Source organism: Tursiops truncatus, chromosome 6 (genome assembly GCF_011762595.2).
Source record: "Tursiops truncatus isolate mTurTru1 chromosome 6, mTurTru1.mat.Y, whole genome shotgun sequence".
Classification (NCBI taxonomy): domain Eukaryota; kingdom Metazoa; phylum Chordata; class Mammalia; order Artiodactyla; family Delphinidae; genus Tursiops; species Tursiops truncatus.
This window is the reverse complement of record NC_047039.1, coordinates 6,230,322-6,246,915: the sequence shown is the minus strand read 5'-3', so window position 1 is coordinate 6,246,915 and position 16,594 is coordinate 6,230,322. Positions and strand designations below refer to the sequence as shown.

General features: G+C 45.6%; 1 protein-coding gene and 1 long non-coding RNA gene across 11 annotated transcripts in view; one reads left to right on the top strand and one right to left on the bottom strand.

Annotated features, from left to right (window-relative positions):
• The window catches only part of GALNT7 (polypeptide N-acetylgalactosaminyltransferase 7), a 117,598-nt gene extending 116,004 nt beyond the window's left edge, over nucleotides 1-1,594 (bottom strand). For 2 of the 5 annotated variants that reach the window (XM_019932351.3, XM_019932357.3), the window contains exon 1: nucleotides 1,042-1,239. In XM_019932351.3, coding sequence (XP_019787910.1) covers nucleotides 1,042-1,167 — 126 coding nt within the window. In that variant the 5' untranslated portion in view covers nucleotides 1,168-1,239. Of the gene's footprint in view, nucleotides 1-1,041; nucleotides 1,242-1,469 lie in introns of those variants that run through there. The other 3 variants (XR_002175832.3, XM_073805750.1, XM_019932352.3) reach the window with 3 other exon arrangements.
• LOC109549529 (uncharacterized) overlaps nucleotides 126-16,594 on the top strand; it is a 52,050-nt gene continuing 35,581 nt past the window's right edge. Inside the window, exons 1-2 of one of the 6 annotated variants that reach the window (XR_012332343.1) lie at nucleotides 126-312; nucleotides 10,508-10,617. This is a non-coding gene — a long non-coding RNA (uncharacterized lncRNA). Of the gene's footprint in view, nucleotides 313-516; nucleotides 823-1,009; nucleotides 1,140-1,847; nucleotides 4,510-10,507; nucleotides 10,618-16,594 lie in introns of those variants that run through there. The other 5 variants (XR_012332344.1, XR_012332342.1, XR_012332339.1 and 2 more) reach the window with 5 other exon arrangements.

Genomic DNA, 16,594 nt, shown 5'->3' with positions numbered 1-16,594 from the left:
ACGCTAACTTTCCAAAAGGAAAGTTAATAAAGGCGACCCCTCGGATGCAATGCAGACGCTGTTTGCACAAGGCGCTGAAAGCAGCACAGCTGCCCAGCCCCCGAGCCCCCGGCTCCCGCGTCCCAGGGGAAGGAGGGGCGCGGCCATAAAGGCGGGCAGGTCGGGCCGGGGGCGCGGCCGGGTCAGCGGGGCCGCAGCCCGGGGCCCAGGTCACCCACGTCCCGGGGCGCCGACGGAGCCCCACAGACCGGGAGAGTCGGGCGGCGGACAGCGCGTCCGGAGGAGCCCTCGGCGCGGGCGTCGACCGCACAAGTTAGTTTGGCGGCCCCGCGGCCCGGCCGCAACCGGGGGAGGGAAGAGGGGAGGAGAGGCGGGCTCCGGCCCGACGGGGCGGCCGATGGAGGGGGCTCCGGGGCGGTGGTCCGCAGGCGGGCGAGAGCGGCCGCCGGGAGGGGAGGGGGGGAGCGGGGGAGCGGGAGGCGGAGGGAGGCCAGTCCTGGGCGAGGCCTCGGCCGCGCATCGCCAGTCTCGGCGCCGAAGCCGAGGGGGCGGCGCTCTCCGCGGAGCCGGAGGCGGGGCCGCGCGTTCCCACCCGGGCTGGCAGCCGGGGGCGCCGGAGACCGGGAGGAGGGGGGCGCCCCGGACGCGCGGGGGCGGCCAGACCCAGGGGCCTGGTCCGCACCGGCGGTGGCGGCGGCCGCGGCCCCTCGCCTCCGTCAGGCATGCGCGCGCCACAGGCCGCAGTCCGGACCAGCCCCGCGTCCCCGGCTGCTGCCGCGGCGGTCCTGGCCCGGCCCTTCTCTCCTCCAGCCCGCGTTCCAGGTGCGGAGGGCGGCCACCGAGCCCCCCCCGCAGCGCGGGGCGGGGTGGCGCGGGGAGGTGCGGTGGGGGCTGGGACCGGACGCGGGGTTCGGGGCCCCCACCCGCCCGTCGCGCCACCTGCGGAGCCCGCGCTCGACCCGCCGACCCCGCTCCCGCCAGGCGCGCGAACAAAACAAGTTGCAGCTCTCCGCCGCCGGAGGGGGCGGGCGGGTCACTCACCCTCATCCTGCTCAGCGGGCTCGGCTCGTCCGGCCGCGGGGATAGGGAGGACCAGAGGACCACCAGCACCAGGAAGCTGCCCACCACCAGCAAACTGCGTAAGAGGAGCCCGATCTTCAGCCTCATCTTCCTCCGGCGGCGAGAGGCGCACAGCCGGGCGCAGCCGCCGCCACCGCTCTCCCCTCCCTCCTTCCCCCTCCGCGCTCGCCGCCTCCTCCTCCCGCCCCCGCCGCCCGGCGGCCGCCCTCCCCGCCTCCGATCCGGAACTCCCCTCGCCTGGCGGGCCGCCCCACCCCCGCTCTCCCCTCCCTCCCCCGGCCGCTCCCGCCCCCACGCCCTCGCTGGGCGGCCCCCGGCCGGTCCGCAGCCCCTTCCCCGCCGCTGTCCACCCGACCCCCCCAGGTCCTGCTACCATGCGACTAACTTACACTCTCCCCAGGTCTGTCCTCAGCCTCGGCCCCACCGCTCAGCCCTAAAAGCTGCCCGGGTCCCCAACTTTTATTGTCCTTTCGGGCTGTAACTCCGGCCTTAACGCCGGGCCCCCGGCCCCCGCCGCGGGGCGGGCGGGAAGGAAACCAGGAAGTCGCGGCGGCCGTTGCCGCAGCTCCACGTGGCTGATTTATAGCTGGGAGGATATTTCCTTATTGATTGTGCTCGCTTCTTCACACGGCTCCTTAAGGAGCCGGATTTGTATCCGAAAGGCCCAGGTGTGATGTGCAAATATCACCGGACCCCAGGAGCTTTACTTGGAAAGAGGGTAGTACGTCGCTGTCTCAGAGCTAATTAGAAGAAAAACAACCTAGTGGGAATAAGCAGTACCAACCTTGTTCAAGGGCTAAGTTTCTATTCCTAGGACCGAGGATTTCGGGGTTTGTAAAACAATACTCAAAAAAAAAAAAAAATACTCCACCCTCGTCGCCTCCTTCAGACCCGATTTTTGCCGTTTGATGGAGGTTCCTTGATTTCTGTTTTTCAAAAGCCTTTCAGAAGCCTGAGACCTACATTACACGGGAAAGGGTATTGACAAATGTTTAGCCAGATGCCCTGGCCGGAGGAAATAATTTTTGTGCCCATATCTCCGAACAAAGATGTCAGTCGCCTCTATTGCCGGATGCACGTGATTATGTTATCAGTGTGACCCCGTATCTGCCTAATTCAAGTTGAACAGAATGTTTAATATCTTCTCTTAAGTTTTAGGATGGTAAAAGTTGATCCTTCTTCCTTAATATTGTCTCCTATCTGCAGGTACTTTAAAACAAGTGAAACCCGGTTATTTAAATTTCTAGAATGAAATAGAGAATGTCATTCAGGATAGATAAAGAATTGTACCAGACCAACTCCATGTGCTTCATGGTTTGGGTTACACTACCTAGTATATTGGGGATTTCTGTAGATGCCGATCATTTCAGAATTCCCACGAAATATTTGCAGTGAACAATAGGGGGAAATGTAGAATGGCTGACAATATGGTCAGGTCTGTTCTTGGCTGGATAATTGTGCAGAGTAATGCATGTAAGCCCAATACATACAGCACCTGGAGGGCTGTCATGGGTTGAATACAAGTCACTGTCTGACTCAGCATTTTTATCAACTACTTAAATCAAAACCAGTTGCTTTTCATATAGGACGAGGGAGACTGCTGAAGACCTTTTTTTTTTTTTTGGTGAAAAAGACCTGGACTTTAATTTGATTGATAAAGTATGAACCGGCTGGGTAATGTAGAAAGCTACTGCCCCACTCCTGAGTCAATTCAGGTCCATGTGGGGACCCAGGCATCACCTGTACCCAGGTGATTCTGACCCAGCTCATCTGTGCACCACCTTCAGAGAAACAGTGAAAGGAAGGGGTGCTTGGGGAAAGGTTTATTTAAATAACTGTGGAAAGCAGGAACAAGATCATTTGTGGACCCAACTTGGGCTGTTCACAGTGGGGAGGGCTCCTTTGCAAAGCAGACGTCCTTAGACAGAGACTGGGCTTGGAGGAGGTGACCTTCAAGGGATCTTACTCCTATCACATGAGGGAATAATTCCATTTGAAGTCAGCAGCCGAAGTCTTCCAGGAGTAATGAAAGCTTCTGTTTGTGCTCTCATTTGCGCAGTCAGAGGAGACAGCTTTTGATTATTAAGAAAATAGGAAGCTTTATTTTTACTCTTATGGGCATAGTCGGGCAGGTGTGCAAATTGAAAGTGGTCCTTATCACTCCCTCAGGCAATCAGAAGGATTCTTGGGCAGAAATGGTATTCAGAGATGACCCTGCCACCCTCTTTAAGTTTTGCACAGAGAACTTAAAATACGTGTGAAAGGACACAAAATTAGAAATTGACCAGTGGGTATATGGTTGTAAAAGCCCAGGCTCCTCTGAGTCCTAGCAATGTTTTTTTTTTTTGTTTTTTTTTTTGCGGTACGCAGGCCTCTCCCGTTGCGGAGCACAGGCTCCGGACGCGCAGGCTCAGCGGCCATGGCTCACGGGCCCAGCCGCTCCGCGGCATGTGGGATCTTCCCGGACCAGGGCACGAACCCGTGTCCCCTGCATCTGCAGGTGGACTCTCAACCACCGCGTCACCAGGGAAGCCCCTAGCAATGTTTAAAAGAAACTCAAAGTATAAAATACAAGCCTGTTGCAGCATTTGCAAGGAGGCAGCCTCAGCAGAGTTGACCCAACGCTTTAGAAAATGAGGAGCTACATGCATCCAAAGCTTAGTTCATGGTCAGTCACTTAACCTCTCTGCACCTTGGGCTCTTGTCTGCCGGACAGTGATTGCAATACTCACCTCACAATATCATCAAAAGGAATAATGGAGGTCAAGTACATATGCAAATATAAAGTACAGATAGAGTAATGGGGCAAGTCTCAGTGTGTCTGGGTGCAATTCGTTTTTTCTTAATGAATACTACAGTTACCATATGACAGGGATTGTTGTAGGGGAATACTTCTGGTTTGTCTAACCCGGGGTTCGCCGGGAAAGAGGGTTGAGACCAGAACTTAATTGGAGGGACACGGGACGGCCAAGAGAGCCTTGTCCTCTGTCAGGTTATGGTGGCTCATGTGTCATGTGGCAGGTGGTGACATGGTGTCTTCAGCTGGGGGCTCCACAGTAATGGGGGAAAGATAATTCTTTTGAAGGCCTGGTGTTTGCAGGATGCTTCACACGTGTTACTGCATTTAATCTTTACGCCACGTGAGTGGGGCTGACGTCACCATTGTTCTCAAGCTGGGATTCAAAGCAGACTAGATTTCTAGAGAAATCAGATTTTTAGAGATTAGATTTCTAGTCTCAGAATTCGTGTGGCTGCGTCCATGCTCCTTGCCAAGCTGGGCTAGCCTTCTGGGCCCGGAATATAAATGTTCTTAGGATGCAAAAGGTCAGGGCCTCGAGATTCGTTGCTTTTAAATTCTTCCCCTGTCTGCTCTGTCCGAGGGGAACCCACCATGAGGAGCTGCGCCCTTGCCGGGGCTGCTGTTTAGAGGTGAGATGCCCGCTCCGGGGGTCTAACCACTCCTTCCTTCCTTCTTTATCCTGCAGCCAAGCTGAATATCTGAGTTGCTAAGTGTGTCTTGAACTCCCTTTGCTTCCGGGCAGGGGATTCTTTTTGCCTGAAGTGACACAAAAGCTTTCCCACGCTTCCTCCGGAATCCCTCACATCCCCCAGGGCCCTCCCCACCAACTGGGACCGGTACCCTGCTGGGTGCTCTACCTCTCCCTCCCTGATAATTACATAAGGTATGTGAGGACGGAGCCTTTTCTGTCCAGTTCATCCTTGTATCCCGTTTGTAGAAAGGGTTCAATAAATATTTTTTGGTGAAATAATGAATAATTGGATTGAGAATATAAACAGAAGATGAAACTTAGAAGAAACGCCAGGACTATATCAACTACTGGTCCTCCTTACCTGGAGCTTCTCCTTCCAAGGATAAAACTTTGTGGGTTTTATTTAATTAGAAAGGTGATTATTTTAGCTATCGTGGTTATCACCATCAGCTGGTAGACTGTTATTTCCCCTTACTTTGAATCCTACTAGGGTTACTCAGGACTAAGAAGGAAGTGATGATTTTAATTTAAATTCAGATCATTGTGTCTACTGAGGTTTCCAAAAAAGGAAGAAAGGAAGGAAAGAATTAAATTGTATTGAAATGGGAACACATAGCCATGGGCAAGTACTATTAGCAACCAAAGTTCAATTTTAACTATGTGTGATTGTTAAGAGCTCAGGTTAAATTAGTCTCAGTGACCTATAAATTACTGGTTAAATATCCTAGTGCCTATTCTGTAAACCGTTTGATCACCTCTTTTCAAAGAAGAACATCCGTGATAGTATTTTTAAGTTAAGAATGTATTATAGGGAATTCCCTGGTGGTCCAGTGGTTAGGACTCGGTGCTTTCACTGCCTGGGGCCCAGGTTCGATCCCTGGTCAGGGAACTAAGATTCTGAAAGCCACGCGGACAAAAAAAAAAAAAAAAGTATTACATTGTTTAGAAAATAATTGTTATTTAAAATTTTTTAAGTATAAAAAATATACTTTAAAAAATATTTTTTTTTTACTTAAGAATATATTCTTAAGTTTGTTAAGAATATATTAATTTTGGACAGTGTTTATTAGTTATCTCTTACTGCATAACAAATTACCCCCAAATGTAGCATTTTAAAGCAACAAATTTTTACTGTTTCATGTAGTTCTGAGGGTCGGGAATCCAGGAGTGGCCCAGCTAGGTGGCTCTGGCCCAGGGTCTCTCCTGAGGTTGTTGCCAGGCTGTCAGGTGGGCCTGGAGGAACCTGCTTCCAAGTTCACTCCCAAGGCCAACAGGCAGGCCTCACGGGCTACTGAGGGACACTTCAGTTCCTTGTCACAGAGCTGCTCAGGACAAGGCAGCTGGCTTCCTGCAGGGAAAGATCTGGGAGAGGGAGGGAGGGAGAGAAAGAGAGAGAGACAGGGGTCCAGAAGCTGTGGTCTGGTGCCGTGTGGAAGGGAGCCACACAAGCCTTTGAATCCTAGGAGGTCAGGGTCTTTGGAGGCTTAAGAACAACACTGGAAATCAGAATACTCGTTATTCCATTTATTATTTGTAGTATTTCGCTTACCATTATGATATGCTGAAGTCTTTCAAAAAGAATTCAGATCTTAAATAATTGCTCATTTCTGATTATCTTGCAAAGAAATACTCTGTGTCTTCAACTCTAAAACGAAGGTGTTGGGCCAAAGAATCTTGAACACCCCTTCCAATTCTGAAATTCTGATTGTCCTGTGATATTAATAGATGGTTGAAACTTTTAAATTTACACTCTTGTGTAGAATACAACCAAGTCAAATTCTGCCTCTCTACTTTTTTTTTTTTCTGCCATGTATTACTATTTCTGTAATAAACTTAAAGAGATGGATAATTCCTGAGTTGTGCTCATCTAGAATAAAGACTGTTGTCACTAGGGCTTCCATTTGATGAGGTTAATGGTCTCCTACACTGTTGTGAAGGCAGAAATGCTTATTTTAAAACCCTTTTAACAACTACTGAGTCTGTGCTCTAGAGCCCACGAGCCACAACTACTGAGCCCGTGCACCACAACTACTGAAGCCCTCGCGCCACAACTACTGAAGCCCGCACGCCTAGAGCCTGTGCTCCGCAACAAGAGAAGCCACTGCAGTGAGTAGCCCGCACACCACAATGAAGAGTAGCCCCTGCTCGCTGCAACTAGAGAAAGCCCGCGCGCCGCAACTAGAGAAAGCCCACAAGCAGCAATGAAGACCCAACGCAGCCAAATATAAATAAATAAATTTATTAAAAAAAAAAAAAAGCTCTTTTAGATTGAACGCTGTAGAACACTACCTCTCCAGGAGTCTGTAGTGTTTTCAGACTCCCATATTTCAGAAGTGCTCTTCTGACTTGACCATTTATTTAAGCGGCGACTGAACCACATTCTGTCTCCTAACAGTCTTATTTGGAACCCCTTCAGCAACTTCCCATTGGTCTCAGAATTAAGCCCCAACCTCTCAATTTATTCCAAAGACCTTTGCGAGCCAGCCTCTACTACCTCCACAGGCTCAGCTGGGCCACGAATCCTCTTTTCCAAGCTAAACTGCAGCTATGTTGACCTTCTCTCCGTTTCTGGAATGGGCCAAGTTCTCTCTCCCTTTTAGGCCTTCACACAGGTTATTCCCTTACCCGAACACTCTCTTAGTTTCAGCACCAACTACCTCCCACCAAACTCCCATCATCCTTCAGAATCAGTTTATACATCAGTTCCTCCAGATTCCTCCGTTCTCTTCAGACCCCAGCCCTACCCTATGCTGTCCGAGCCCCCTGTTCATGCTTGGTCATGGCATGTAGGGCTCAGCTTTGTCATTGCTTACTCAGCGGTCTGTCAGCCCCATCAGGCCATGTCCTCATTTGGTGTCATCTTCCCAGACGTTCACAGTGCCTAGCACACAGGACCTGCTGTGTTGGGGGAGAAGGAGTGAAAGCATAGTTGACATGTGCTGTGTTTCACATGCTCACTCTTACGTTTTAAGCAAGTTTGGAAACATTGTGTGATAGAAGATATACTGCATACATGTACAGGAAGAGAAAATGTTCTTGTTCTTTGCTCACTTGTTAGAAGATAACTGAAGAAAAGATGAACTTTCCAGTGTGGAATCTAGAAAAATTATACAGATGAACTTATTTGCAAAGCAGAAATAGAGACACAGACGTAAAGAACAGACAATGCCGGGGCGTGGGTCATGAATTGGGAGATTGGCACTGACATAATCACACTACTATGTATAAAATACATAACTAGTGAGAACCTACTATATAGCACAGGGAACGCTACTCAGTGCTCTGTGGTGACCTAAATGGGAAGGAAATCCAAATAAGAGGGGATAGATGTATACATATGGCTGATTCACTTTGTTGTACAGCAGAAACTAATACAACATTGTAAAGCAACGACACTCCGATAAAAATTAATTTAAAAAATGCAAATTAAAAAAATGGTGAACTTTCCAGGTATTAGCAAAATGCAGTATGGCATAGTTGGAAAATAAAAGATTTGGAATTACCAGGTATCTACTTCCTGTTCAGCCTCTGATTCTCAGATCATTTAGGGTAATCTCTCCGCATAAGCTCTCTGCAGTCTATACCTCAGTTGCTTTGTATGCAATTCTGTTGTTTGTCTTTTGAGTTGTCTGAAAAGGCTTCTAGGCATAGTCCATTACTAAAAATAACCCAATCTTTTTTATAGCTAATAAAAATTATATCAGGTACTTCTGTCACTAAAAAATAAAAATCTTAGAAACCGAAGCTAGTCACTCTCCCCACTTCACCTCAGCTATAAAATTCTTTATCTCAGTTTTCCCTAATCTTTAAGCGTTTCAGTGTCTTTGTACGACTTGATAATGTGTATAGAGGTTCAGGTACTTTTCTTCCCCATGCTTTAATCATTTTGAATCAATAGATCTTAAAAGGCGATAATATCTAAATGTTTTGCAAAAGTATTTTAGAAGTAGGTGGCTTTGCCCTGGGGAAGGAGGGTGCACCGTTCTACATTTTTATGTGACCAAAATGAGTGCTGTAATTCCTAGATAATAAACTGAAACTACCTATCTGCCCACTGATGTGGAAGTTTATATGCACAAACTGTCATAGGACTTACAGTAATACCTTGACAAATTTCAGTTTTGAAGACTTTTTTATGTCATTTAACCACACTCTGCTGAGAACTTGAGTCTTTCTTCAGTGAATTTCATACTCTAATTTCATGAAATTTTAATACTTGAAGGGAAATTAGAAATGAGAGTCTAGCCAACTCTCATTTTATGTAAGATAGGTGGGTTCTTGGTGCCTCTTACTGAAAGAGCTTCTTTCTGTTCCACCTCTGTTGCATCAAAGTTATGCTCCGAGAGATTATCAGTACAGTTGTCCCTCGTTATCTGAGGGGGATTGGTTCCAAGACCCCTCGGACCAAAATCCGAGGATGCTCAAGTCCCTTGTGTAAAATGATATATATTCACATATAACCTATGCGTATCTTTCTTTATACTTTAAATCATCTCTAGGTTGCTTATAATACCTAATACAATGTAAATACTATGTAAATAGTTGTTAAGTACAATGTAAATGCTATTTAAATAGTTCCCATTAGTGTGACAAATTCAAGTTTTGCTTTTTTTGTGTGTGTTTTGTTTTTGCAGTACGCGGGCCCCTCACTGCCGTGGCCTCTCCCGTTGCGGAGCACAGGCTCCGGACGCGCAGGCTCAGCGGCCATGGCTCACGGGCCCAGTCGCTCCGCGGCATGTGGGATCTTCCCGGACCGGGGCACGAACCCGTGTCCCCTGCATCGGCAGGCGGACTCTCAACCACTGCGCCACCAGGGAAGCCCCTCAAGTTTCGCTTTTTGAAATTTTCTGGAATTTTCTTTTTTCCAAATATTTTCAGGACCTAGAACCCACTGTCAGCAGACTGCCAACTGTATTAGCAAAACAGAGGCTGGTTTCTCTTGAAGGTATCAGGTTCCCATATTAAAGAATGTGAGATTCTAGGTGACGCATTTTGCCAAATCTCTTTGGCCGGACCACAATAGGTGTAGCTGGATGAGCAGGCTCTCTGCAGGGAGGTGAAGCGGTGTGGAGTAGAAGAAAGGGGCCAAGGACGAAGGAACATTGTCCTGCTTGGCCAAGGCAGCCTGCAGCCCAAAAGGCACTTGATGGGAACGACAAAGAAGCGCTTTGCACCATCTTCTGAATGGTTTTGACTAGTTATAATAAGATTGGGTTATTTTTAGTAATTGACTATGCCTAGAAGCCTTTTCTGACGCTTCAAAGGAGATAAGCAAAGTTGCATACTAATGAAACTGAGGTGTATGCTGGGTATACGCAGGGAGATTATCCTAAATGATCCAGGAATTAGAGGCTGGCCTAGGAGTAGATATCTGGTCATTCTAAGCCTTATGTTTTCCAACGACGTCATTCTCCACCTGGCTGATGCCCAGAAATTTCATCTTTTTAGACTGAACGATGAACAGTACATTTTCTCTTTATTTGAACACGTGGCTCTATGTTAATGACGACTTGGAGGGCCACACCTGGGAGACGTGGGCCCAGAGTGGTGATCTTCACGGGAGCTCAAAACACTGTCATTTAAAACTTTGGTTTGTGACTTTTCACTTGTGAGGACATATGATATGCATGGGTGTTATTGTGGTACCTGTATGCAAATCGAGACTTAGTGAAGTATGGTATTCTTAGAGCTATTGGTCAAGGCAATGCGAAATAGATCTTTTTGCATAAAAAAATACTGTCGTTTAGATAAATGTACCTTTTGGCATATTGCAAAGAGTTTTGAAATTTAATTCCTTTTTTTTTTTTTTGGAGAATGGTCTTTGAGGTCTTGGTCTTATGGGATGGCTTCTATTTCTCAAACTATGTAAAAAGATTTTTAACAATCCCTTGTTATGATCTTTTATTGTATATTTATAGATATTTCTATTTATTCAGCAGTGTTTGGAGCACGTATCGTGTGCTAGCCATTGTTTTAAATCATGGGAAACAGCAGGAAACTAGAGGAGCAGAAATCCTTGTGGTCATGGAGTCAGACAATAAACAAGGTACGTAAATGATCACGTATCGTTATCAATGCTGGTATATCACTTATGTGCCAAGAATTATCCTAAGAGCTTACAAGAATAACTCATTTACTTAGGTGGTGTAGTAGAAGACAAATACTGTGGAAAGAAATCAAGGAGGGAAGTGGGATTTGGAATGCGGATGGGAGTGAGGGAAGGTTTCAATTTTAAAGAGTCTGAGACAGTCGCATTGAGGGGATAATATCTGGACAAGACCTGAAGGGCTGAGGGAACAGGGCGAATGGCTACCTGAGCGGAGGTGGCTTCAGGCTGAAAGGGCAGCAGATACAAAGGCCCTGAGGCAAGAACATTCCTGCTTGTTTTAGGAAAAGCAAGGACGGGAGGAGAGCTTTGGCTGAGAAAGTGTGGGTGGGGTGGCCTGATGTAACTCACATCCAAGTAGGACCACAGCCTCTGGCTTCTGGGTTTGTGAAGGAAAGGAACAACGATAAAAGCAAGGACCAGTTAGGAGGCTATTTTCATAATCCGGACAGGGGCTCGTGGTAGCCTGGACGAGGATTCTGACCGTGAAGGTGGTTAGAATAGGTCAGAATATGGGTATATTTTGATTACTCTTCTACTATTATGGTTCCGAATCACTGAAGTTGTTGTGCTGCTTCCAGGCTCTTTGTAAGTAGTTAAATTAATAACCTGTAAAACAAACTCTTTAAAGGCTCTGGCAGCACACGTTATTTAAAGAAACTGTGTAAGTGATTACTTGGCAATTTGGTTTAGATTTTCATGTGTACAGTATATTCTCAAGTGGAACTACCTGTACTTGGAGATAGAATCTCCCAAGTAACAGTGGCAGTTTAGGTGCGGGGCCAACTGAGCTGATGAAAACAACTGGAAGTGCCAGGTGAAATACCTCTGCAATCTTTCTAAATGCGTCCATGCATGGGTAACAAGAAAATAAATCCTAGGGTAAAAGACTGAACAGACAGGTAAGCTGAGTATGGAAGCTGGCTTTTGCCTTGGAGCTTTGGCCAAACCTAGGGTGCCTGAGTATCTTTTACATCCTGAGTTCAAGGATTTAGGAACAGAAAACAAATTCAGGGTCCATCCCAAAGTGGAAAGCCTAATAGGACCTCAAAAACTAGGATCCCTGAAGGGTTCCATCCCCAAGGTGAGAGAGAACTGAGTGAACACATTCCCCTCACCCTGAACAGAAACGTCCCTCTACACATACCCTACACCATCCAACTAGGAAACTAGTCATCATAATGTGGCCCTGACCCTGGTTTGCAGTCAGAATTCACACAACCTGGATGCCTAGGAAAACCTCAGACCAAGAACTTAAAGTGATCCCAGACTAATGGTGTCACAAGGCATCTGAACTGCAAATGTGAATCCTTTTTGAAAGAACTCTCTTCACCTCAGGCTTTGAAAAATGTCCTGTTCCTGTGTCCCTAAGAAGATGAGTCACTCACAGTTGAAAATCACTGAACTCCTAAAGCCCTGGGCGGGAAATAATATTCTACAAAATAGGCTGCCTGGAAAACTTAGCAGTTAGAATTACCAGACACAGAATATAATCACATTTAATACACTTCAAGAAGTGAAAAGAGAGCTCTGAAAATATGAGTAAAATTGAGAAAAGACCTAATTTCAAGAAATAAAAAAATACTAAGTTAATGGACGGGTTAAACAGTACAGTAGAACTGTTACTGAAATGTTTCATCCCTTGGCTTCTGGGCCCTTGGTTGTTTTCCTGTCTCTCGGGCCACTCACTGTCAGTCTCATCACAAATTCTGCTATGTAAAAAGACAGCATTGTTTAGAATTCAGTTCTAGTTCTTTTTCTTTTCCTCAGTTTCGAATCTTTGTGAGGATTGACCCATTCACAAGGTTTCATTTCCGTTAAGTGGAATTCATTTATTTTCCCACCAAATCGTCTATTCTTCCTAGGCTCCTGATTTAGCCATTGACACTTAAAAAAGAAATTTCTAAGACATCTTTCATAGTTTCTTCCACTTTTCCTTCCAGATTTCATCATTAACAAGTCAGGACCACCCCATCACTGATGTTTCCTTTTGCATCTCTTCCCACTGCTATGATTCACATTTCTTTGCAGTTTCTTTACCATGTTCCCATCGTTTAATCTCCTATTTCTTAAAACCATTCGACCTACCACTACTATTATTTTTCTAAAATATAAGTTCAACGATATCACCCCTGGAGCAAAAACCTCTAGTGGTTCACCTTACATTGTGTCCTGGAAGTATAATGGCCTCAAATGAGATACTGAAGCATACTTATGCTAAGTACATCCTAAAGATTGTAGGTTCCGTGAACTTTTTGGTACAGAGTGTTAGAAAACGAGATGGATGGTGGAGAAGGAGAAGATCCTGCAGGACCTTCTTAAATAAGTTCTTGGTAGAACATTTGTCTTCTAGGGCAAAATCATGCGCAGCGACCTGTTCTGCTTAGGTTGGAGAAGTGGCAGTAAGTGAAATAAAGTACATTCGCGCATCCAGTTGACGACGAGATAAATGACTTCAGCTGAGATTAAGCAAACTGAAAAAGTCAAAATAAGGCCCATAGAAAAGGTGCTTCCAAACCAGTGAACAGGAGTTTGGAAGATTTTAAGACTTTGAGGAAGAACATCAATGAATGAGGGTAGACTTACTGCTATGACAAACCCCACAACTTCAGGGGCTTCATACAATGAAAATGTATCACATCACAGTCCCATCCTCTTTGCAGGTTGGGGGGAGGGAAGGGACTCCGCCCCTCCCAGCCCGTTAGGGATCCAGGCTTTTCCCATTCAGTGGATCTCCCATCCCCTGAGGAACCCAAGCCCTCCACTGGATTCTTTGCATCTAGCTGGCAGTTTAGGGAAAAAAAGAGCAGGTACAGGATCCCCTGTGATGTGTTTTAAGAGCCAGGCCTGGAGCGGTGAACATTCCTTCTGATAACTTTTATTGGCTAGAACTCAGCCACATGTACTGGTAGGTGAATAGTTAAATGTTGTATTTGGTCCTTCAAATCATGTTTTAGAAAATATTTAGTAGCATGGGAAAATGGAAACAGTGAGTGGGGGAAAATATGATACAAAAGTAAGTGCAGGGCTTCCCTGGTGGCTCAGTGGTTGAGAGTCCGCCTGCCGATGCCGGGGACACAGGTTCGTGCCCCGGTCCGGGAAGATCCCACATGCCGTGGAGCGGCTGGGCCCATGAGCCTTGGCTGCTGAGCCTGCGTGTCTGGAGCCTGTGCTCCGCAATGGGAGAGGCCGCAACAGTGAGAGGCCCGCGTACCGCAAAAAAAAAAAAAAAAAAAAGTAAGTGCATTCTGGTTCTAACTCGTTAATAAAATAAATATTTTCATTTAAAAAAGTCTATAAGTAAATAACCCACTAACATTTTGATCTCTGTCTAAATAGTGGGATTGTTGGGAATCTTCTCAATATTCCTCTTTCTTATCTAAATTATTGATTATGAAAGTGTTACTTTTCAAAATAAACCTTATCAAAAAATTTTTAAAGAAAGAAAGTGGTGTGTCTTTAAAAGATTTCTATATTCCTGGAAATTACCCATCAGAGGCCTTGTACATAGTAGATGCTTAATACGTTTTCAAAGATTCACCATATTCATTGACTGAATAGAGTAATTAAATGGAAAAAGCCTAAGAACTAAATGTTAAGGAACTGTTATTTCCCTAATGATGCCATGTAAATGTGGTAACAGGTGAGCCAAATCACCACACTTTCTATGATAATCTGATTTCAGTTTTGTAACACTTAAGTCATATAGTAGATGTGGTACCAATACTAGCGAGTTACCTGTGTTACCTGAACTTTATTCATCTTGGTACTGTTTATGCCATTTTTAGTCATACCTAGAGTAGTATACATATTATTGCTTAATATTTTCCATTCAAATTACATACTTTTATAAAGTTAAGTTTCGCTTTGTACTAAACAATGATACTAGTAAAATCACAGGACTGTGTTATTAATTTTTCAACACTTATTAAAATTAATGCATAATTATCAAAATTTTAAAAATTCACATTCTACTTAATCATCCTTTTTAACCCCAACTTTACTACACTTTAGAAATAACTGACCTATTATATGTCATATTTATCTACTTAATGTTTTAGGTTCAAGCTTCTATAATGTTTAGGTTCAAGCTTCCATGAACAATACAGGTTTTGCCCACCTGACAGAATATCTAGTTTTATGAATTATGCTCTAATTTTGTGATTTATGTTCATGTATAGGTGAACATAAAGTGAACGTTTAATAGGTACTATAAATAAGTTAACTTACTTTTTTAACAATTTTTTTTTAAACGATGAATACTCCATCTTCCCCACACCCATCCCATTAATGGAATCCCACTGATACGATGCAGAATGTTTCTAAGGCAAAACAAAATAAGTCAGTTAATATATGGAACTTTTTTTTTTTTTTTTTTGCGGTACGCGGGCCTCTCACTGTTGTGGCCTCTCCCGTTGCGGAGCACAGGCTCCAGAGGCACAGGCTCAGTAGTTGTGGCTCACGGGCCCAGCCGCTCCACGGCATGTGGGATCTTCCCAGACCAGGGCACGAACCCGTGTTCCCTGCATCGGCAGGCGGACTCTCAACCACTGCGCCACCAGGGAAGCCCTGGAACATTTTTTAAAGACCAGAATTCTTTGGTTTGCACGTAGCTCACATGAGTAAAATAGAGAGGTAGCTACTGTTTCTCAAGATGGTAATCCTGCTCCCAGAGATGATAAATGACAGCAACAGCAAAAGCTGGCCATTAATTTCACACTTTGGGTGCAAATTTCTTTTTTGAATGACAAAGAATACAAACTTTGGGTTTTGTGACTCTTGAACTAAAAATACAGAGGGAATTGTAGAATGTACATCTGGGGAAATCCTTAGGATAGAGACCTTTTCCGGGATGATTTATGTGTTGTCTAAAAATTAAGGCTGTGGTTTCTCGGTTGTTCCTGGCTTTGTGGTGATTAAGTTTTTCACTTTTTAAAAACCAAGTGTTAAGAAAGAGGTGGGAACCAGGAAAACAGGGTGAAGTCAGCGAAAGAAAACGGAGACCCACAGCCAAGGGGATGACTTAATAGGTCACATTAGGTGGGTTATGGTAAAAAACCGACAAGATTTTCTTCTCCTGCATTTTAAAAAGAAAACAAAAATCTTCAGCACAGATCCCATCTACAGAGACTGGAGGGTCTCGGAGGACAGGAGCTGACTGATGAACACTCACGCTCATTGTGGGACACAGACTTTGAGAACAAGCCTCTTCCTGAGTCCCGAGGACCAGACACGTTGGCTGAACTGTTTGTTATTCTTACCAATGGGGTGTGGCTGAGATTCCATTACATATATGGTCCCACCACGTGATTCATCCAGCGGGTGTATTTTAATTATTGAACCAAGACGTGAGTAATTGGAAAGGAGGAAACCTAAGAAGAAACACCAGTTCTTCTGCATTAACCTATACAGGTCAGGAACTAGGAGGTCTTTTGTCTTTTCTTTTGACGTCTGAAAAGAAATATTCTTACATCTCCAAGAGAAAGAGCAAGAAAACAGAGGGATGAAACACGCCTGATCGAGGGCCTGTAGTCAATGTCCCATTTACGCCATGTGTCACCTGCTTGAGCCCTAACCCCTACTATCCACCACTCCAGTTACCCTGATCTTTCCTGTTCTTAGGGTATGATTTAAACAGCCTGTTCTCCTCTTTTTGGAAGTTGGATACAAATGATAAATAATCAGTGGTGAATTTGGCCTCACTTTTGACTGACCTCATTAGGCTTTAAATGGGAATCACAGAGACCCACAAAGGTACATTGCGGTAGTCCTGGCACCGAGCACTAATGGGTAGAGTTCACAAATAAAATAATAGAAACGATTCTGTCTTGCGTGGACTCTGGGGAAACAGCAGACAGATACCCCCTCTGGTCAGTAGCTGGAGGAGTCCGGGCTGTGCGGCCCCAGAGGCAGAGCT